This window comes from Buteo buteo, chromosome 4 (assembly GCF_964188355.1).
Source record: "Buteo buteo chromosome 4, bButBut1.hap1.1, whole genome shotgun sequence".
Lineage (NCBI taxonomy): Eukaryota > Metazoa > Chordata > Aves > Accipitriformes > Accipitridae > Buteo > Buteo buteo.
The window spans coordinates 60,280,656-60,304,688 of NC_134174.1; the positions used below are offsets into that span (position 1 = coordinate 60,280,656).

Here is a 24,033-nt window from a genome sequence, read left to right on the forward strand (position 1 = left end):
ATAGAGCAGGGCAGAGAGCCAAGCAAATAACACGGTTTCAGTCACAAGTGAAATCCAACCTTTTTCTGATCGAGGAAGCCCTGCTGAAATAAATGCCTCAACCCATCTCTTCCCCAAAGCAGGAGCTGAAAAGTGGGTTAGATCCTGCTGCTGGCAGCGCTGCATTTGGGGAGGTCTCTGCTAGGAGCTGACAGACAAATAACTGGAGCGATCAGAAAAATAAATGTTGCTTCTCGCAACAGAGTTCACTGAAATCAGTGACTCTGCACGGAGGAAGGTAGCGGGCAGCCGGGAAGGGTGGGAGGCAGTGGGGGTCAGTACCTGTAGAACCTCACAGCCAGCCCTGATCTTGCTGAACTCAGCTCCAAAGTCACTCGTGTTCACATCTGTGTCCTTGTGTCACCTTTTCCTCGGGTGCACTGTTGGTATCTTTTTCCCCCGAGATGGTGAACTTTTTTCCTCTTCCATCCTTAACAACCCATACAATGTACAGAAGGAAAGGTGAATAAAGTTAAAGTCAAATGCCAAATGAGAAAGCTTAGAGGTTTTAAAAACTGTTTGTTTTATGTAAGTACTTGTTGGAAACTGGCACAAACAAGTCACTATCTATCTGCTCGGAGATACCAGAGCAGATGTGACAGAGTGGAAAAGCCTCTTCCCTGCCAAAGTATTTGCTGGAGATTCGATAACAAGGTGCCGTTGTACAACAGTGGGTAAAGGTTCAGAGTTAGAAAGGGGAAAGAGAGGAGGTACCCAGGCGGTGCAGGGCTCTGCCTTTGCAGGCTACAGCTTCTCCATTGAAACTCGTGCCCACAGACAATGGATAGAGCTGGGTTGGATTCAGCGGGAAGGCAGCTAGCTCTTCGGCGCTGCCATCCTTATCTGCAAACAGTGGCAGCCCGTCTTGTCCCTTCATTTCTGTTAGAGGGCTGTAAGCTCCTTCTAGCTTTCCTGGGGAGAGCATTACATTTAGCACTCCAAATGCACATTTATCATCTGAACCAACACATAAAACTTAAGAGCTCCAATTTCTCGTATTTGTACTGACAAACTTTCAATAATTCCTATGAATTTCATTCATCCTTGTCATAAATCCCCCTAGATACTAATACTGTGTTTTTTACAAATACTGAGTGTTTTGCAAACACAGTTGAGTTGGAATGGCAGATATCGAATACAATTTCAAATTGCACCACTTCACTATAAATCCTAGAGACCTAGAGCAGCCCATGGCCCACCCTCAAAAGAGATGCTCTTATTTGTTTTGATTCTGAAATGAGAAGCAGCTGGTTTTCTGTAGCTAAGGGGAAATGGGAACATTTGGGCTGCATTCTCTTATTCTCAAAACTCACCTGCTTTTCGTCCCCTACCAAAGAAAACTCACCAAAACTTATTCAGTAGACAGGGAAAACACATCAAGGCAATAACCACACCTTTAACCTGACATGGTAACAAGTCTCCCACATAATCCCCCTAAGCAGTCTTCAAATTCAAAACACACCCTCAGTAAAAATCAATGCCAAATTGCTTGAAGGATATTATCTGAAGTCATGCTATCTTAAAAAACAAACTTAAACACAAATTTATCTTAATAGCCTTTACTAAGCATATATGAGTAGACAGATTTGATCAGATAAGAGAAATGCTTTAACCATCCCAATGACATCTCAGTTCCTTTCTCCACTCCAAGTTACTATCAGTCGTTTTGATGTCAAGGTTTAAAAAGCTACCCAGCACCTTGAAGTTCCCTTTAATTGTCCATATGCTTTTATTTTGCAGTGTTGTCCCAGAAGCCTCCTCAGTGACCACTATGGGGCATTGGTGCAGGTAGCTGCTTTCATTTATCACAGCCAGCCTGAAACCCATTGCCTGAGTCGGCACAGTGAGTGAGCTGCTTTCCTCCTCTCCTCTTTCCAAACAGTGTTGCTTTTAGCTCATTTATCTGCCTATTGGGGCGATATGTAATCAGAGCAGGAGTCCTGATGGGAAATACAAAGTGATTCTTTAGAGTGGTTGGCTTTGAAAACCATTCTGGGCACTGATCAAGAGAGTGTTGCAGCTGCCCCTTTCGTTTGCTTTGCCTTCTGCCCTGAGTCTGTCAGCACTAGACAAACTGGAAGAGCCTCCGGGATGTTCACAGGCCCATCTTGCTTTAGTAAAATTTGATATTACCTATATCAACACGTGACACTCATCTGATGTGAAGGTAAGGACACAGACTGACTCATTCACCCCACTGTTCAGGGAACTCTGGTCCAGCTTTAACACAGAGACCAAAAATCCCAGTCTATTGACTTTGAAAAAGTGGTAGATTTGCTGGAGGTAGAGGCAGCACTCTAAACCAAAATAACAAATGCTTTCACTCATGCATCTATAATGCCAACACTGCCAAAAGACTGAAAAAAACATTCACTCCTTCATTAGGAAAAGTGGAGCCACTCACTAATTAATTACACCTGTGCAATAATGCTGAAATCAGGTCTGTGCTCCCCAAAGGACTCAACCTGCTGTGGTCAGAGAGCTGTCCCTTGGAACAAGCTACACAAGGGAAAAGATCCTGCTATAAATCTTCCCACAGAATTCTTGTTTAATTAAATGGTTTTCCACATCTGCTTATATGTTCTTCTTGGCAATCTACACAATCTAATCCTGTTATTAATCTTCTTTCTTTACAATAATGAGAACAAAAATAGTAATTTCTTCCTGAGTTTGGATTCTGAAAAGACTTTTTTACATACGAAGGAGGCCAAGTAACTGGATAACATGGAGATCTCCTAACACGAAGGTGGATGAAATGCTGCAGAATTTGAGTCTACCCACAAAAATCAGCTAGTGTTAGTGCAAATACAAACCAGAAAGAGGGAGGAGTGAAAACAATGAGTGGGCTGATGCAGGAATACCTACAGCGGAGCAGGCAACTGGAAACAGGCCCCGGCACATAGAGACAAAAAAATGGAACCCAGCACAAAAGCCATTCTGCTTTGCTGACTGAAGTGAGCCTATCACCATCTGTTCCAAATCAGGGAAGGATTAACTGGGTCAGTCCAGCAGATGCCAATGTCAGTGTCTTCCAAGATACATCATTTTTGTGGTTAGTTTCAGAAATAAGTTTGCTTTTAAAAGAAAAAAAAAAAACCAACAACCAAACCACCCTTCATTCTGGGTAACAGGGTAGAAACTGATAGCAGGAAGAACCACAGAGAGGCAACAGCTGTCTCACACCTACCAGCTGCACTGAAAGCCAGATTATTTTGGTTCTGTGTTACTATTTGCATGCAGGCTAACTAATGGAATCACACACCTCTAACAGCATCAGCATGTTGAGAGCCCACAGACATACTCATTCTCTGTAGGAATATTCATTCTTGAAAATGCAACTGTTGAACCAAGATGTTGTCAGAATTGCGATTAAGATTTTGACTTAGGGGTGCTTACTCCAGCCCCTCAAACTTGGTGCAAAACTAGTCAGGAAAAAGACTCAGGAGGCAACAAAAACCTCCATGCACAATTCCTTAACGATTCAACTGCTAGAAGCATTTACCTGCCAAACAGAATCCTCAAATTACTCTGACTTGTACAAGGCATTAATTCAGGTCCAGTATTCACAAGGGCTGTAAAAGATTCTTTTTCAAACACCTACTCCAACAAGAAGTGGAATCCTAGGCACGAGCATGCCAATCCAAGACAGTTAGCACTTTCTGCAGTAAGGAGTGCTATCGTAATGCATTATGTAAAATAAAAACAATGCCATATTTCAGTGAACGTACTGAAAGAACTGTGAATCAGTACGAGAACTTCCCCCCCCCCCATTGGAGTTTCGCAGTCATTTCTCTCAGAAGACAGAAATAAAACCAAAGTGACTTCACATTACAGAGCTTGTCACTCAAAGACAAGGATCTATGTATACTTACACTGATCATTAAAGAAACGTTTTCCCAACAAAAAATGGCATTGAAGTTTTCAGATGAACTGTTCTGGGAAGTTGGGGGATGATTCTTTATGTATGATGCAACTTTTGCACGTCCTGGAAGTTTGGAACAGTTTTTATTTTAGTGCTTAAAATTATACCTGTGTGCCTGCATGCAACCACACACTTCAGTATCAAAAATACCAAGCAGATACAGGAAAAGCAGCACTGATAATCTGGTAGGATTCAGGGGAAAAAAATGCAAAGTGAAACTTACCTTTCTGCTGCCAGTACTAACATTTGCCTTTCTTATTTTTCCAGAATTCATGTAACAACCCTGCAAACCCAAATGCATTGTAGGGGACTACATGGAGAGGAACCACTTCTGTGCTTTGACCACATTTTGAGAATTTGCACTACCAGGAAGGTGAAGCAATCTTATACAATCAACATATACAGAACATTCACCAAAGATATTACAGACAGGTTTCTCAGATTAACAACTATGGTGCTGAAAAGAAACACATTTTGCTCAGAAAGAACACACAAGCTTCATGTAGGTTCTTTATTTAAAAAGAAAAATAATCAGAAAATCTTGAGTGGAAAGTAGGTAGCATTGTCTTTTATAAAAATCATTCTCAGAAGTACATCTGCTGCAAGAGCCTGAGCCAATCCTCTCTCACAAGGTAAACTCTGTTTACAAGATTTGAATCACAATAGCCAGTTCTGTCTCATGAAACGAGCTTCTCTGAAGCCTGAATTGACAGCATGTGACATACGCTTAATACCGTCTCATTTATTACAATAACTTCTTTTCAGAAATGATTAACCCAGAGGCAGTTTCTTCCCCAGTATTATACATCTGGGCATCTCTATAATGTTAGGAAAATTAAGAATGGAGAAAAAGGAGTAAATAAAAATAACCAGAAATATGCATTTGGAATAAAAGTTATTAATTTATGGGAAAAATAAGTAGTAGGTACAGGAAGAAGCAAGGTGCCTTTCCCCTCCGCCCCCCCGCCCCCAAATTCAGCTTTCTCAGGAGAATGGCAGCTTAGTCCTCCCTAAAGAAAACTCCGTGGAAAAATGAGTTAAAACTCACAGGAACTCACAATTCCCACTCCAGCCTACCTCCTTTGAAATATATATTCTTCCTTATATTTATTTATGTCTACTGCCCTCAATCATCCAGTCTCTAAAATGCTTCTCCATCAAGCTTCTGGCTCTCCAGTCACCAACATTTACAGTGGGGATGATTTTCTGTGGCTTCAACCATTGAACAAAACGCTTCATTTCCAGATAACTGCTGTGTTCACTGTAAGGAATCCCTGAAATGAAACAAATCACAGCAATCTGTCAGTCTACTTAGCTTCTTGCCAAAATACTTTTTCAAGCCCTCCAGCTAAGAAATACTTTAGATGATTTTTTTTTTTTAATTCATATTTGAGATCTAAAGTTTATAGCTAAGGTAAAATGAAAACTTGGGATTTTCCTTCTGGAAAAATTACCTTGCATTAAGTTACCAAGTCATTCATCAGTACAAACTGAGCGACACCAAGCATTTGGTTAAATGAATGTTAAGAGATTCAACTCCACCCACCGATAAGAACTGAGAGGAAGACTCACAGTCTCTCACAAATGAGTAAGGTGTGGAATGAAATCTTGGCTCTGGAACTGCACTGCCACCAGCATCAGTTGGGCCAAGACTTCACCCCTGAACTCTCTACCTATATCAGAAAAAAGCCTCTTTTTGCACAAGGAGGACAGGAGCAAAATGTATGTAAAAACATGTATTTACAGTGTTCTCAATTACTCAGTTCACAGATCTCTCCTGTAGTGACCATCTGTTCAGTTTCTCAACGAGTTATCAGAAAAAGCATTGGTTACAAAGAACAGTAGGAGTTTCCAGAATAAAAATATGAAAGGCATCCACACAAAATTAAATGTACTGAATCTTTACCACTCTTATACCATATATGGTGATCTTTCCTCTTGTCTGAGGTTTGATATCCACCAAAGAAAGGCATGAATCAGAGTAGGTCCACCCAGTAGGTTTGAAAGCCAGAACTTGATCAAAATTCTCAGAAAACTTATTCAAGTGATCTTGCAAGGCCTGTGAAAAGAATATAGCATATACTTAATACCATTAAATAGCTCATTAGTCTAATGGTTGGAGATTTCATGATGGAGAGACTTCAGACTAAATTTTATTTACATATTTTGATATTAACTTTTTAAATACCATCTGCCTTGAAATTACTAATGATACATATTTACATCTACAGAGCACCTTGTACCTTAGGATCTCAATTGCTTCATCTGAATAAGCACGTATTAACAGCTATGCCTTACAGATCAGAACACATAAGGCATAATCACATCTTATAGATCTTGCTCCCCAAATCATTCATTTTCTCTTCTCAGCTGGAGGTCAGCACTCTTGCAGCTGAGTGGTAATATAAGGTGGTAAAAGCCTGCTTCAGTGCAAAATCATCTGTTTAAATTAAAGTGCCACTGAGATCCTGACATCTGCTTATGCCCAGAAGTGCTCAGAGTTAATTAAGCAAGCAACCCAAAATATCGCAGCAATCCAGTGCATGAGTTAAGTATTATTCTGAGCACTAAACCATGTTTTACCACGACTCCATTCATTATAGTAAGGAAACCACCTCTCATCTCTTCACTCTAAAAAAGTTAACTTGAAAAAGTTTCCAAGCTGGCTAAGTTAGCCTTCAGCGTTGTTTAAGCTAGGATCGGGAAAAGGATGAGAGGGAAGCATAAGGAATGTACAATCCTATTCCTGGATAAAGTGAAGTCACTATTATTTCAAACCAAAAATAGAAAATCAATTTCATGTGTCCTGTATAAAATCTTAAAGGCATATTCTCCATTTGAAAGCCTTACAAGACTATAGAACTCAAAATCATAAACTTTTTATCAGCAGCAGGAAGAAGAATACAAAATAAATGATTGATTAAAAAAAGGTGGAGAGAGGGGAATAGATAGGCCATGATACAACACTAACTAACCTGTCAGACACTTGAAAGTTATTAACCAGGGAAGCAGAAAGCTGCCTGTGACACTGCCACATTTAACAGCACCTTCAGTACAACGTCCAGTAGCAACATACAGAATCCATCAAACTAGGCACGTGAAAGAACAGAAAAACGCTACCACAACACACTTTTCATTCAGCAACAGCAATTATGGCTAGCTGCCATGACTCCTAATACATTGCAAATGTTCAGTACTCACTAGATTAACAATGTAACTGTAGCGGCCTAATTCTCCTTCACACTTCATTTTCGGAAGATTAACACAGCTTAAGGTAATAATGCACATATTTGCTCCCCTTGCTCTACTGAAATCTAAATACAGTACTTCAAATACAGTGATTATTATATTAACCAATGCTAATCTGCTTTCAAATTTTGTTATAAATCAAACTTTCACATTAAGGATGCAATTTCAATCTCATAAAAAATTATTTGTGCGTTTCAGTCACAGGCACTTTCGAAAATCTCACCTCAATGCTAGTACAAAACATTACTGAGCTAAGCAACATAAAACAGGTGCACAGACCTGAAGACCCCAGTTCTCTGGAAATCTTCTACTGCATATTCAAGTGGCAGAAGCCTTAATTTTTGACTGTTACAAAAAATTGTTTGTTGCAAAAGAACCATGCATGCATTTTAAAAAAGATGGCCTCTTTCCATAAAAGAAAATTACTACAGTATTTATTCATAACAAGTCCACTTCAAATACACATTCTAATTTTTTCTTTTATTGCTTTAGCCAACACTGTTCTAAACCATCATCCTTTTAAAATGGAAAATATATTTCACTGCTAAATCAACCTCCTTCAATCACTGTGGCAGCGTGTTATCTACAGTGTCACTGAAGTCAGCAATACATGCGAACAGATTCCATAAGGTAGAAGAAGACTCAAACATGACTGAATAATTTACAATCAGCCCTAACACCACTTAAACTCGTTTGGCTTATTCAAGAACAGCTATTATTCAGTACACACAGCAGACATTGTATTTTACTGGAGTAAAACCAAGTATTGCAGTGAAGTACCACAACTCTTTTTTTTTTAAATCTTTTCCTTTTCATATATCAAATCCACTTGCAATATTGCAGCACTTCATGTTTTGTTTTTATAAATATTTTAATTAAAAACCCCACACATATAAAAAGTATACATATTTTTTAATTTTTAAAATTTATGTAAATGTTATCTGTTAACAATACCCAGAGCACGAACCTACAGCATGTCATCTCACTTTCGAGCCAGGCAGCGCCTGAAGAAAGTTTGATATCAACTCCTAATAAACAAACTCCTCAAGAACCCAGAGCTATACATAGGAAAAAACCAAATGAACAAAAAGAACCCCCCCAACCCAACAGTAATACAACGCAAAAAACTTACTCCTCTGCCACTGTATTTTCACTGCCTCTGATCCCCTATGGCTTGCTCTTTCTAGTTTTACCCTTCAGACTTCACACGTCTCAGCGAAACACTCATTTCAAGTACTGGTTCTTTTCAAGGGGGCAGTCATAAGGCCTAGATAACATATATCAAGTCTAGTGATACCTGGCCAGGTATTCAATATTATGAATGGGACTACTTTCATCCTAACTACAGATCGAGACTATCTATGTGAATTTATAAAGCAGAAAAGATATGCTTTCTTCTCAAATTTGAACTTGTTTCTTCAACAGATTTTTGGGACAGTGACACAACTCCTGATACAGCAATAGAAAATTGCCCAGAATTCAATATTCGAATACACATTTGAAGATAAAAAGTGATGGAAACATTCAAGCCAGGCAGCACAGTTTCCCTCAGTGTGGCTGCATGTGTATAGAAATGTGCACACCTTGACAAAAGACAGCTCAAGCAGAAAGGGGAAACGCACCGTACATTATTGTCACCAAGTCTTTGGCCAAGTGAAAATCTAGGGTATAGTGCATATTCTGAGGATGCTGTGGGTTTACAAAATCATCTTTCAACCTGTCAGAAAAACATTCACTGATCCACCTGTTTTTCATAGTGGATTTAACACAATTATGGTCACTATTCATTTTTGTTTGCTTCAGTTCTAGGCAGAAGGTACCAACATCAGTCTTTAAACTCTGGTAACTAGGGGAAAGACAAGGAGAAGTTTCTGTACTTTTCTAAGCATCTGTGGCTTTTAGGTGAATGACATTCCCTGCTGAATCAATACAGTGTTTATAAATCATATATGAACAGCTAAGCTAGTTGTTCACAAATAATAAATCAGCTGACTCCAAAGTGAAAAAACATGCTTGATATTACTCCTGAAAATCAACATGGAGAAAAGCAGATTTCAGATAGCCCCAAAACTGGAACTAAGCAGCTGGACAATGCCATCAAAAGGAAAAAAATTTTCACAACATAGAGATTGCAAAAATACTTCTAAAATTCCTGAATATGCAGTCAAAAAAATATCAATTTGATTAAAAAAATTATAACATTTTCCAGCAATCTGGAAACTCAATGATTGGGGGAAAAAAAGCCCCTGATCACAGTAGAAAGCCTGTGAACAACGAAGTACATGCAGGAGCATCTCAAAACCATGAACTCATTTCCTTTCCATTGTGGGTAGAAAGGAAAACTGTGGGAATCTAGATTTAGTCTTGGGAGCAGTCAGCTATGGAAACATGGAAGCTTTCCTTGGGCAGGCACAGTTTTATCAACAGTTACTGCAAACCAGGCTTCAACTGTGGTAAGCACATGTACCTTATGCAGCTTTTTTTGGTTCTTTATCTAGAAAGATAAAGGTTCTTTATCTAGAAAAAATAATAATAAAAGCAGAAGAATCATGCATACAGTTCTTAGGATTACCAAGCCTGGAGCACAGAGACGTTTGGGTTTTTTCTATTGGTGAAGAGCATAACAGGGAAAAAAGGGTATAAAACTGGGGCTTCTAGGAGATACTATAATATACCATCAAAGTTTGGCTATTTGCATTCTACTAAAAAGGCAAGTGATGTACAAGATCACAAATGTACTCAATTTACTAAATAAGGACTGAATCTGAGCTTTTGAGTGAGAATACTCCCATAAGGATTTCATGGATTTGTAGGTTTGCAGCTGAAACTACACAAACAGGAAATTAGCCCAAATTAAGAAGTAGGATTGTGTTTTTGAGTACGGCTAGGGATCAAATAAAACAGATGAGGTAGGAGAGGCCCATAAGATAATGAAGGCATTGGCATTTAGTGATGAGGATGACTAAAAAAATTCTGGCTTTCCCAGTAATGAGCCAGTAATTCAGGACAAAAACTGTATAATCCAGCACAAGACAAAAACATGTAACTGGAGATGATGACATCAACATTTACATGGTCTGCAAAACCAGGATGATATCATTCATCATTCTTTAACTAGAACGAGATTACAAGTGATCAGATAATCTTAAAAAATATTGTCTTTTCTGAGATCATGTTTAGTAATGCTGCAGGAGCAGAAATAACATAAATGGTCATACGAACTCATTTTAAGCATTTAACATTCTCCACATTTCACTGATACTACACTCCACCTGGTTATTCATCTAGCCACTGGCATCATTGGATGTTTAGCACTCTGGAAGCCTACCTAGCATGCCTAGCTTACAGGGACACAAAATTACTAATGACAGCATGAGACCACATTCCAACAACCTCACACGTGAAGTCAAAGCCCCAGTACAGAGGCCCATGGCTGTTACACCAGGACTCTTGTCCACTAGATCACTGTGCCTTTAATCTTTCCTGGCCCTTTCCAGGGTCCAGGCATCACTTCTGGCACACTGTAGATTCGTCCAGAACCTCCTATTCTCAGGGATGAGACCCTGCGCCTGATACAACTGCCTCTCTCTGAGAAGCAAGGCTGTCTAGATATGCTTGTGGTATAACCACACCCTCTGTCTGAAGAAGACCAACTATGCGACTACTCCATATGTGCTAGGACACGACAGTAGAATCACATAACGACACAAAAATCTGCAGAAGAAACTAATATATCTTACTGTTTAAAACATCATACCACACTAAAAATAAATTCATACACATTTCCGTTACTCATTTTCTGCCCCACTGTGGAAAAGATTATAGAACAACATTCAAACATTAAGATATTAAGTTCCATCTCCTGCAGCTCCCATCCCAATGATATAGTCTCTTTTTCTCCTTTTTAGGTCAACTCTGACCTTGACTGGTCCTGCAGCTAAATACCATCTTGCTCTGAAGGATTTGCTTGAGATGGCACAGCAGGCCCGAAGCAAAGCAGGAAAATGAATCCAAGTCTGTAAGGCGTAAGCAACCACTGTTTTTCTTCCAGGCTACCTTTAATCTAGAGCCTGCTGCTTTGCCTTAATGCCACTCTGTTTTGTAGTCTATTTAGAAAAACTTACTTTCCCCCAGGAATTAGTCACCTTTCCAAACTAAGAAATTCCCATTAAAACTCTCAACAACAAAAACCCGCTGTCTCAAATCTCAACTGAAATGTGCATTTGAAGTCAATTTAGATGAAACAATGTCTTAAAATGAACTGTTTTACTTGCTTTTGCTACAACTATTAGAGAAGATGGTGTGTAGAAAAACTAAAGTATATGTATATATGAGGTGTCCGTCAATTCACTCAGTGTGTATATTTGTTTATGTGTGAGTTTTCATCGACTTTCAAGTATCCTTATCCCCATGTAAATCTTCAGCACAGAAGGAGAGAAAATATTCTTTTAAAAGATGAAAATATGGTTATAAATACATGGAAATGGAACTGAGAAGAACATGGAGAACCCTATTCCTTTTTTATCAAACACCAGACTGGAAGTTTGCCACGTTCACAGGCTGCCTCAAAACAGAGTCTCACAGGCAGAATATCCTTTTAGGCTTTTCCTACATCACACCAGGTAAAAGGCTGAAAAACAGGGACTCCATGTCACAACATATTAATTGCGAATAGGACAGATCCTGCAGTCGTTACATAAATCTACTTCAAAAAGGCCCGCAAAAAGCAAGCCTTTGAACAAACCTCATCTTATCTTGTAGAAGCACCGCATTGAAGTGAAATTACACTTTCTGTGCATCATGTTTGGAGACAGATATTAATGTTTAATTGCATTTCATTTTCAATGTATTGCTACATGTCAAAACTTTGCTAAATAAATATGATCTGACAAGAGCTTAAAAAGCACCAAACACAACACTGGTTGGGAGGAGCCAACAGTAAGATTCACCAGCAGGTTAATCAACAGAGTGTATTTTCTGCACTTACCTTAAAATTAATCTTCATCATGGGAAGAACGTGAAGCAAAGTCCCATCCCAGTCCACACTGATGAGGGAATTAACAGCTGCTGACTCCAAGCACTGCAGTGTTTTGTACTTATCACGGGACATACTTGCTTTTGAGCCCAGGACTTCAGCAATTGCTTTAAGATTAATTGAGAAGAAATCAGATAAAGAAAATTGTAGGAGTTCATTTTTGGCTTGTTTTGGAGATATGCCTAATTATTGCACTGGATCATTTTTACTGTTGAAAAAAATCCATATTCAACAGGATATAGTGTTTCATATTCTAAAATTAAGAAGAGAAACCTGTAATAGCTGTTAAAAAACTCTGGCTCCTGTATTTTAGCAGCAGAATTGTGTACGACAATTGGAAAGAGAAGGAGAATAGAAGTACTTTGATAAGTTCTAAGTCATACTTCTTTGGTAGAATGTTACCGAGGTGAACCAGTATTTATTTCAAAGATGCCAGAAACACGTGCAGGTTTTGGAATATGCGACAAATGGCCCACATTAAAGACAGACTAAATTTCAATGAAAGTTAAGTCTTGTATTGATGACTTTAAATATACTCAAAAGCACAAATGGTACACAGCTACTTGCTCTAGAGTAGGCATTTGGGCAATCTTGCCGGTTCCTAATGCTGTAACCGAGTGAAGCATAGCACACAAGATTTTCATTAAGTCAGAAAAGATGTGTTTTGGTTTGGGGAATGCTTTGTCAAAATTGATTTCATTAAAACTGATTACTATAAATATTTAGGAAGATATGTAATATAATCCTGGAAGAAAAAACTGTTAGCAAAATAGAAGTTTAAGAATAATTATATCCCTTTGCTGTTTTTTGACAACATAAAATTACTAACACCAAAAATGCCATAAAGACCTCATCATTTTTTTAATTGCCATCAGCTATTTTCTCACCACAATCAATTAAATAGGTTTGTTCATTTAGTATCCAAATTGGCCTTCTGGATATTCAGGGGGTTTGTAAACATGGCAGAAAAATATTTCTTTCAGAAAGTTAAAAATTATTGATTAGAAAACTAAAAAACTAGCAGTAGAATTATTATATTTAATTTCTTTACATGATATCTGACTATCAAGACTAAGCGACCCTTTATATCTTCATGAAAGAGGTCTTTTAACGCTGATTTAGATATTTACTTAGTTATTTGATCCAGTACACTTTTTTTACATACCTAAAAAAACTTTTTCTTTTCCAATGGAGTAGGTGCCACAGACGACTAGAGTACGCGGGTTTAAAGTCACTGTCTCAAAGGCAGTATTGACAGCAAACTGGATAACCTCTTGTTGAGAAGGAAAAGTGTATTCAGGACTACAGTATCTGGGGCATGGAAACAAGATACACGCTTCGTTACACAAGATGGAAGACATCTGAATTCACCAAGAAGGCTCTCAAAACTGCATGCACACAATAACAAAGTAATGAAAAAGATTTATTAGAAACCACTGAGGTGCCCAGATGAAACTGTTGCAATAAAATTTGCATTGAGTATATCAGTCTTTCCTCTACAACTATTCACTCGTCTGACACTGACACTCAATTCTGCAGTTTTTTCTCTATAAATACCAATTGCTCTTTCAAGCTAGATATTTGTATCACATACTAATTACATCCTTATGTCTATTTTTTGTCATGCACACAAACCATAACATAAGGCATTATTCATTTGCAGAAACATATGGAACAGAAATAAAAGACTGCAGCTGGGCATTAGTCATCATATGCAGAAAAACAATTTTATATACATGAGTCAGAGAAAGGTCTAATGAAAACCTGGACGAATGATTTAACCATTTGGCGTTCTTTCACTCTTTGAATTCTTCCACACCCCTCTTCATAATATTGTTGAATCCACAGAATACCAGTGTTCATGAACCTCTTGTTTTAGAGCTGAACACTCAATGTATGAATTCTGACACCCAGAATTTAATACCACTTATAAATAATAAGGTCATCTCAGCAAATACTTCAGCATCTTCTCCACCACCCACTTTTATTCTCTCATGTAACAGCGTAACAGGTGAACAAACTAGACATACATGGACTTTCAATAAATATCTGATCTTATTCAACACTAAACAGAACTAACAAGTGTTAAAACAGTAATGTCATTTATACTTATGTTTATTTGGTTCATATGAAGTCTTACTAAACTGAAAAGAGGGTTATATTGAAAAAAAAAAAGATTAAACACAACTTACGTGGTATCAAGGTAAAGGGTGTGGACTTGTTGACCAATCAAAGCAGGGTAGCGCTCCATAGAAGGATCTGCCCTGAAGTCTCCTGTGTGCAGAATAACACTTCCACTTGGTAGACGGAAAAGGATCATTGTTGCACCTGGACAACTGAAACAAACAAACAAAAAAACCATACAAATTACGTTAGTTCTCTATACTAATAAACTGCCTTAAGAGATATACCACCCTTCAGTAGCAGGAAGGTGTGCAGAACAGCATTTTAAATCACAGCTACTATGCAGCCTAATTTAGCTCGAAATTCCTGATTTCTAAAGGAATTCTGAAGCTAATCTCATGGGCATAGACAAGCTAGACTTGAATTCTCAGCTGAGATGGAGAGAAGGAAAAAAACACACCAACAGTAAAGTAATCAAGCATTAGCCGCCTTTTTTGGATACTCTGTCTTCTAGGTACAACAAAGATGCTGCTTCAGTTGCAATCTCTGAGGTTCTATTACTTGATTGAAAGAGGAAACAGCACACCAAAGAGAAGCAGCATTCTTATTCAGGAGAAACAGAATTGTGTTATTGCAGATGCATCTTCATTCCTGCAGGACTTACTGAAGCATTTCCTTTTAAATTCTATTTGCAGATTTTAAACATTATCCTCCATCCAGAATTCCCTGGCTAGAAATACAATTCTCCTATTGGCCACAGGAAATCCATTGTACCTTTTGCCGTTCCTCGCCAAAGCTGGCTGAAGGGCAAGAGCTCAGACTGGAAAACCAGAGTGGTACTATTTTGGACATGAATCATCTGTAAAGAGTAAATGAAATCTCAAAAAAGGAAAAACTGGCATGAATCAGAGCTAAGATGACAGAATTGGTGGACTCTCCAAGAAGTTGAACATTGTACCTAAAGTTTATATGCCTTTTAAATTGAAGCAGAGGATCAGAGACACAAACAGGAAAAAACGAGAAGTGTCCAAATTACATAAGCAACAAGGCTTCCTTCATTCCCAGAAAGGATTCTCAAAGGACTTCATGGAATCTTATCTCTCCAACTATAAACAAATCCTACGATAAGTAATATTCAAACCAGCTGTGACACAGTGCTGCATTTCAATATATACTTCAGGGAAAGGACTTTTCTTCTAGCCCATAGCCAAATAAGGCACCAAGAGGCAGAACAGCAAGAGCACACAGCTGGAAGTCAGGCGCTACTGAACTTTAAATCCAGAATCACCACACAGTGCCAGCGTAACGCTAGACAAAAACCTCAACCTTTATCACCGAATCCAGTAGAAGTCTTGTTGCACATTTCAACAGGCTTTTCTTTAAAGTTCACTTTTCAAAATGTTGGCTAGGTTTTGTCTCTCCTGGAATCCATAGTACCACATTTTTCTTTAGCTGAAGATTTCAATATCTTCAGTTGAAGCTACAGAAACCTAACATATCCAATAATCAAATGTAGGACGTTCCCTACTAGACACCAAAAACTGAAGTGTCCAAACCACTAGAAAAATCATTCAAACAAGCTTAAGAATTATGGAGGTATGTGTGGTTAACACTACATACGCATTACAAGCAAATAAAATAAAGTTAAACTAAAATTATCAAAAAAGCCTAAGTTTCATTTTCAAAAATAACTCACCTATTTCAAAAGCTAACTACTTGCAAGAAATTTAGGCTCCTACATGCCTAATTCACTTCTGAAGTGAAAATGTACATTACTAAGCCGACTCAGGTATATGAAGTATCTTTACCCTTTCATTTTTTTCATATCCACTGAAACCTAAAAATCATGAAAACATAAACTGTATCTGTACAGCTATTCATCTTTAATATTCTATACATACAAATATTCAACAGCAAATGCAATGACACATACTGATTGGCATCGAGCAACATCACTTTGATCCCATTCACTACACATTCTGTGTCCATCGGCAGCATGTGGATGTACTGCTCTTTAACTCCAAGTTTGCTCTTCACCAGATTGCCAGTTATCTGTAACAGGGAAAGGATTTAGTATGGAATATGAACAAAATCTAAAAAAAGCCTTTGTTTATTTTAGAAACAAAGTCTCTCAAAGCCAGACTGTCTGGCTTAGAGAGAAACTATGAGATCCTGGGTATAATCAAGCCTTTCAGCAGCATTTCATCTCTCAGAAAGCGAACTGAAAAAAGCTGTCTTAAAAAAGCAAACTTTTAAAAACCTGTCAACAGGTTATGGATTGGAATCAGAGAGGAGGCAAACAAGGGGGAATAACATCTGTTACAGACTGCCAAGTCAAGAAGAGGAGGTGGGCAAAGACTTCTTTAAACAACTGGAGAAATTTCTAGGTGATAGGCCCTGGATCTCATCATGGACAACCGCAGCCACCCCAACACCTGCTGGAAGGGCAAAACGGGACACAAGCATTCCAGGAGACTTCCAGAGTAAGTCAGAAATAGTTTTTTGAGGGAGGTTCTGGATGGTTTGATTAGGCAAGGTGCCCTACCATGTTATGAGTAAAGAAGAGCTGGTTGGACATATGATAGCTAATGGCAGTCTTGGCCATTCAGCAGCCTGAAGCACAGGACACGCAGGACTGGGCTAGAACTACTCAATGTACATAACGTGGAGAAGAGATGGCTTAAGCAGAATCTAATTTCAGAGTTCCATCACTTAAATAGAGTTATAGAGAACATAGAGACAGATTCTTCTCCATGATGCACACAAAAAGAGCAAGCCACAATCTCAAGTTGCAAAAAGGGACATTGCAATTGTATATTAGGAAAAAATTTCAGAGTGGGTAAGCACTGCAACAGGTTGCGAGGAGATGTAGTGAAACGTCCTATTTTCAAAATTTGACCAACAAAGGCTCTCTGCAGTTTGATCTAACTTAGACCCACATTGCACAGGAGATAAGTCTATATGACCTCTAGAGATCCTTTTAAACTTGAATTTTTTTCATGGTATATAGACAGGGTATTTTCACTGATATTCTTCATCAGTCAAATCAGGGTAAGAATTTCTTACAAGGGAAACCCAGATTCCCCTATACATATCCAGTGTGCCTAACTGACCCAACAATGGAACCTCTGATCTTCTATTTACTTTCATCAGTATAAAAGTGATTATAATTGCATATGGATTTGATAATATTTAGTAATCTTGGAAAACCTTACCTTATTACAGTAGATTGGAAACATGAAGTTTTTTGTTAACCCACAATAGTGATCAGAGTGAAAATGAGTAAGGAAATAAGCTGTGCAGCCTTCAATTTCTCCATACTGGAAGGCATCAACTGTAAAACCAGTTCCTACAGCAAAAAGGGAAAAGAAGCCAGTCAGTAGACATGCATAGATCAGAACTAGTTTCTAATTAAATTTTCTTTTGTTCTTTCTTCCAAATTAAAAGGGAATACAGTTACACTGCATACAGTTGAAGGAGCCATTTAAAGATAAGCATGGTTTGCACATGAGTCAGCAGTCACAAAAAACATTTTCACTTATTGAAATAAAAATTTAAGTGTCCACACACAAATACTTTCACAGGTCTCCCAAATATCTGTTGTTCAGCTGCCATCCTACACAGATGGCAACTGGTTAAGAAAATAAAACACATTTATCTGCATTCAGCTGGTATTTTTGAAAGTTCATGCAGACTAAAATCTAATACCAACATCTTAACACAAAATAAAACAGATAACCACAGCTTAACATAATGAATTTTGCAATCAAACTGCATTTTTTCAATTATTCTACATTTAATATTCCTCTTAAAACATGCTACCATATAATTATCAAGCAAGCAATCTGGGGTCTTTGAATATATCCACTGAGATAAAACATGATCGATATGCCATTGTATGCTTTCAGTGAGGTCCTGTTTGTATAAAGATGTTGCATAAAGACAGCTGCATAGAAGATAGCCTTTTTCTCTGCAAACTTAATTTTTTTTTTAAATGCAAACATACTGACAAATGGTCCTTTCGCATTGGGTTACAGTTTCATAAAACCACCAAATAGTGCATAGAACTAATTCACCTGGCGGCACTCAAATACTTTTCATTTTATGTTATGCAAATTTCCCAGATCTTCTAGACCTAGAAATAGTTTTACCTGAGGCTAGAACTTCAAGTATTTGCAACTCCAAAAACATAGCAGTCTGCTAACCGAAAATCACAAACCAAAAAATCCCAAAGTGTTTGAGAGGTACCAGACTCAAAACTTCAGGGAGGCTGAAATATACTAGGCCATGGGGATAAACACATATCATTAGCAACATAGAAAATACAGTCAAATATACTTCAAATGTAGTAACAAAATTCAGAACAAAGATAATATAGATAATAACAAAGCAACTTTAAAATTACGTCGTAGGCATAGGAGTCTGCTCTTCAAATTTATCATATATGGAAAATTCTCTAAGCCCATGGAAGCCATGATACTGGTGTAGCCCCACAAAGATTTACAGGTCAGTCTTCAAGCAGCAGCTTGGCACTTAGGATCTCTAATATATTTCTATTTGGCTTCCTCAAATATCCACCTAAGACTAAGACAGTCCTTTAGTGGTAAACAGAACTGTGAGGATCTGAAGCCTTTTAAGCCACTGATCCATCATCCTGTAATTTATGTAATTGCTTGAGGATATTCTGAGAAATTCTTGGCTCTTTCCTTAAGTAAACTCTTCTGCTTGGTTTTCATTTCTTTGTTTTGACAGTTGTAGTAGATCATTTTTCTAATACTATTGAATTTCAAATGCAAAATTAAACTCAATTCCTTTAACTTAGTGTAAGGAAATAATTGCTATTGACAGCCCTATTTTGAGGCACAACTGAAGTGATGTAAAAGATTAAATTCAGGAATTAGGACTGAATATTAACAAGGGATATATTCAAAACCATTTAAGAAAGTAGATCCATCTTTCAATACTGCTTATGCTTTTTTGCTCTGTCAAAAACATTCAGAAATCAGTCCCTGAAGTAATTTTCCTGAGATAACTATTTCACCAACTATTTTCAGCCACTGCTGACTGGTTCTACAATCACCTTCTTTTGGAAATCTGCACCTACACAAGATTTTATCAACTTAGATGAAGGAAAGAAAATTCATTATGAGCTGCAGTTTAAATGGGTATGAAGAGTGAAGAATACTGAAGCCTAAAATTAGGTAAAATAAAAATACAACACTCAAGCCAAAATTAACCTCTGCAAAAAGCAACAGTTACTTCTCACCTGGTATTTTCTTGTAGAAAGGGCAGTGTTTTTTTCTTGTTCCTTCACCTGTAGTAGATAATTCTTTAAATTTTTTTCTCCACCTTTGTTTGCCACCAGAACTTACATCTGCAAAGGCTCCATTTTTACTTGAACTTTCTGTAACTGCTTCTACATCTTCCACAGACTCTTCAGCTTTCCTTTTTTGCTGTCTGGGCCTCTTTCCATTGGGAGTTAGTGAACTTGGTATCTGCTTTCCCTCACTCAAACATGTCTCTCCTTTGCTTTCCTCTTTTACTTTGGGTTTTAACCCAAAGAAAACACCAATGTCCATTTGTTTGAGTTCTTTGGCAGGACTGGATTTAGCATTCATAGTTGCTAAAGAAAGAGATGGTACTGTTTTAGAGATTGGGCTAGGAAAGCACACTGCAGCTGTATTAAGATTTCCTTCTTTCTCCACTACCGACTGCAAACTCTCCTGGAGAGCTGTTTTTTCAATCGCATTGGCAGTCATTTTATCTGTATTAGTTAAAATATTACTTTGGTCCCTGAAAACATTACTTTTCTCTGTCAGAAGAGACCCAGCATCTTCTCTGACTAGCAATGATGATGTCTCAGTAAAACTCAGGTATGCAGAATCCAAAGCACAAGCACCAGTATCTTCTGACTCTGTGTTACCTGCTTTAGCAGCAGAGGAAATCAGTTCTGGCTGCTCAACCTCCTCACAATTAAAAAGAAAAGAGGATCCACTGGTTAGCACCTCTTCCTGATGCTGATTGTCTGCACATGTTGAATTACAGAACTTGCTGTTCATGTGACTCTGAGAAACAGTTTTTATACTATGATTTAGATGGTTCAATGTATTTGCTTCCTCACAGTCGTTTTTTTTAATTATGAAATTTCCCATTTTGCTATGCTCATACTGAGGCTTCTGCTGTAAGAGAAGTCCATCAAATGTTTTAAACACCACGGAATTAGATTCTTCATCTTCAAAGTTCCAGACTTTGAATGATTTATTTTGTGATATTTTTAATTTCTTCTCCTCTTCCTCAGTTTCCTCTTCACTTTCCTCAAAAGTACTAAGTGGAGAATAAGAAATTTCACAATCACTGAAGTCCGCTTTTGACTGTAGTAGACTTGGCTGATTTGTATCTTTCTGACTACACAGGTCTTCTCTTGTTCCACTTTCTTGAGAAGATGCAAAGTCATAAAACTCAAATTTACAACTATCATCTGTGGTCTGTGTAAGCTGAAATGTCTGTTGAGGCTTTTGAATATCTGCAAAAGAGGAAGTACTTTCACTGATTATATTTAGAGACTTCATTTGCGGTGATCTCTGTACTATCAATGTACAATCATCACTCGGGACATTTGTTACATTATTAGATGGTTTCTTATTCTGTGAGATTTCCTCTACATGACTTGGGGAACAGCTGGGCTTTGCAGTAGTAGAACATGTCATCTTTCTCTCCAAAGTGTTTGCTGAAGAGTTTACAAGATAATCTCCTGCCCTGCTTGCTGCAAGTAGAAAATGGCTGTAACGCTTGTAGTGGGATGGAATGGTGGAATTGCACAGTAAACCATCAGGACACTCTATGAAAAGAGTTAAACAGAGAAGTAATGTCAGTATTTTTGCAAATACAGTTGGCATAATTATTAAAACAAAAATCACACGTGACACACAATTTAAAAGCTTTTTTGTATAAATGCAGCTCTTGGGGGAAGGCGGCACAAATAAAAAGTAATTTTCAAGCCGCCAAGACCTCCTGCCCTGAGCTGGCTAGAAATGAGAATGCTTCCAAGCTAAAACCAAACAGTTGCTCATACAGTCCTATGCCTGAATTATTACAGCCCTCTAACAACAAGAGTACCTAACCTTGTTTGAATGCTGTGCTAATGTAATCCCATGGTTTCTAGTTTAGAATTGTCTCACATGCAAGCAATGAGCTCAGAGCAGTAGCACCAGAAAAGACCAGTAGACATGTTTCAAAATAAACTCATATCTCAGTTCTGAACCAACCTGAAATTCCATTTCAAATTGTCTGCTGGGTTACACATTAAATTAAAAAAAAGGAATGTATTTACTTATGTGAAAAAAGTATTCATGATTGAGATGCCAGCAAAAATCTGTGGCTGTTCCCTACGACTTCTTTGTTGAGAGTTTGCTAGCCTAACTTTTGAGGACTTTAAGGTGAATGCATAAATCAATCAGAAGGATTTTTCATCTGTTAATTATGGGAGTAAGAGAAGGAAATGAGGTGTTAACACACCTGCCTTAAGTTAAAACCACTACCAAAATCAGGATTAAAGGACTCACATTTCATTGTTCTGAAGAAGAAACTTCAAGGAAAGTTACAAAGATACAAAAAGGGAAGTGACTGTGTGACAGCCTTTACTCAAGTTTCCTGACTGTATGCTTTCTTGTTTTTCAAAAGTTATGAGGTGTATTAAGAACGTAAGTTGGATACTTGGATCTGTTCAGAGGTAGTGTTTCCCCACAGGAAACTAGCAATTGGAATGAGTCAGTTTTACTTCTTTTGTACAGAACTCAAAACAGAACTGTGTTGTTTTATGATACAGGAATGTTCATGTAAAATTTCATATAAAATTTCTAAAGCATACTGGACCAGCGGCTAACATTTCAAGAAAATCAGCATAACAGACTGATTTCAGCTTCCAACTATTCATAGACAACTGGACAAGTCACACAGCAACATGGATACAGGTTAAGAGAATTTATACCTACGGAGAAAGAAATTTGGTGTCAAAAGTAGCAGCCTCTTAAATGAAGGGGTTTTTGCTGACACTGACTTAGTAACTGAAACAGGTTCTATTATTTTAGTGGTAAACATGCACTTTCAATTTCTTCAATAAACAACTAAAACTGGAGCTTGATAAACAACCATGAACCTCTATCACCACTCTACAAATTTTTGAGATTAGATTCTGATATGAGATTTTCATGTCAGATTTCCATGGTCTTCACAAAGAACCAAAAATCTCATACAAAAATAATACTGATAAATGATCAGTAATAACATTCTAAAAATCATACCAACTACCACCTCAGATTTTGAACTAAATATGAAAACCAAGGTTTACAGCAACATTATGTGACAAGCCTTTAACTTTTCTCCGAAGGCTTTTTTCTTACTCTATTCATACCTTTTTCAATGGATCCTAGAGTATCCAAACATTCAGCAACGTGCCATCGAGGCGTCTGGACCAATAGCAGAGAGAAAGGCATCTGGCAGCTCGGACAGTATCCATCATGAATAGGCTTTGCATTTGGTGAGCTCTGTTCCGTCAGGCTACTCACGCTTTCCTGGGAGTGCACACTGCTGTCATCTTTACATTGATCTACATCCTGATTTGGCCTCAATCTCGGCTCAGTTTTCTGAAGCGTATCAGTTTTTTCTATGGATTTTTTTTTATTTCTATTTTTCTTTCTTTTTGGCCTGCACTTGCTGTCACTTACATTCTGCACAGGTGTAGAGATGCTCTCTGAATTACTCTGACACTTTTGCTTCCTAATGGACTTGTACTCCCAAATGTCCTCTTCCAATAAAGCATCTTCAGACATGGCAACACATGAAATATTCTCCTTCCTTTTAAGCAACAGTTCACAAATCTACCTTTCCCTCCGCTAATATGTTTTCTCTTCCCTCCCCCCTTCACTAGCTGAAAAAAAGCACCTGAACTCCATTTTAAAAAAGCAACACTGGGCCACAAACCAAACAGCAGTCCGGGATGGGACAGAAGCATGGTGGATCCTAACCCAAAAAAGTAATTTAATGAGAGTCTCTTCCAGTATTTGTAATTACTCCTGTTAAACAAAACTCAACTCTGTAAGATGCAGAAAGACTTGCAGGGTGAGCCATTTCCTTCAGTATCCCTCTCCTAAGCACCCAGCCCGGCCTCGGAAGGTGAAGCACAGCTAGCCCCGCACCTCGCTGCCCCAAAACACGAAGATATAAAAGAAAACGACGAAGAGCTCAGCTACGGGATCGCTGCCGGGAGTCACCACACGGCGAAGGCATACACCGGCACGGCGCTGCCGGGCGGGAGGCCCGCGCTTATGTCCCGTCGCCGCGGGCACCGAGGGCGGCTGCCTCCCCGACAGCCCCCCGACGAGGGCACCGAGGGCGGCTGCCTCCCCGACAGCCCCCCGACGAGGGCACCGAGGGCGGCTGCCTCCCGACAGCCCCCCGACGAGGGCGGCTGCCTCCCCGGAATCTCCCGCCGCCGCGGGCACCGAGGTTCGCGGGCGGGGGCCTCTCCTCAGCCGTTTGCCGCCGCGGCAACGCATTCGCTTCCGCAGTTTCGTCACCACGGCGGTCACTCAACTTTCCGCTTCTCTCATAGCATTCCCCCCCCCCCCAAAAAAAAAAAAAAAATCCCACAGTTTAAATTATTGGT

At 38.5% G+C, this 24,033-nt stretch overlaps 1 protein-coding gene across 4 annotated transcripts; it reads right to left on the reverse strand.

Moving 5' to 3' along the window:
* Nucleotides 1-4,444: 4,444 nt before the first annotated feature.
* Nucleotides 4,445-23,975, reverse strand: DCLRE1A (DNA cross-link repair 1A). 4 transcript variants are annotated; one of them, XM_075026441.1, is made up of 10 exons: nucleotides 23,768-23,948; nucleotides 22,780-23,726; nucleotides 19,636-21,207; nucleotides 17,585-17,718; nucleotides 16,303-16,421; nucleotides 14,438-14,581; nucleotides 13,411-13,556; nucleotides 12,198-12,352; nucleotides 5,879-6,020; nucleotides 4,445-5,235 (listed from the first exon to the last, which is right to left on the reverse strand). In XM_075026441.1, exons 2-10 carry the CDS (start codon nucleotides 23,195-23,197, stop codon nucleotides 5,069-5,071), a joined length of 2,997 nt encoding a protein of 998 aa, XP_074882542.1. In that variant the 5' UTR covers nucleotides 23,198-23,726; nucleotides 23,768-23,948; the 3' UTR covers nucleotides 4,445-5,068. The 4 variants fall into 4 exon arrangements, 3 of the variants coding, with proteins under 3 accessions (XP_074882542.1, XP_074882543.1, XP_074882540.1); XM_075026442.1 differs by having other exon boundaries at nucleotides 5,868-6,020; nucleotides 22,780-23,956; XM_075026439.1 differs by having other exon boundaries at nucleotides 22,780-23,948.
* Between the last annotated feature and the right edge of the window lie 58 nt (nucleotides 23,976-24,033).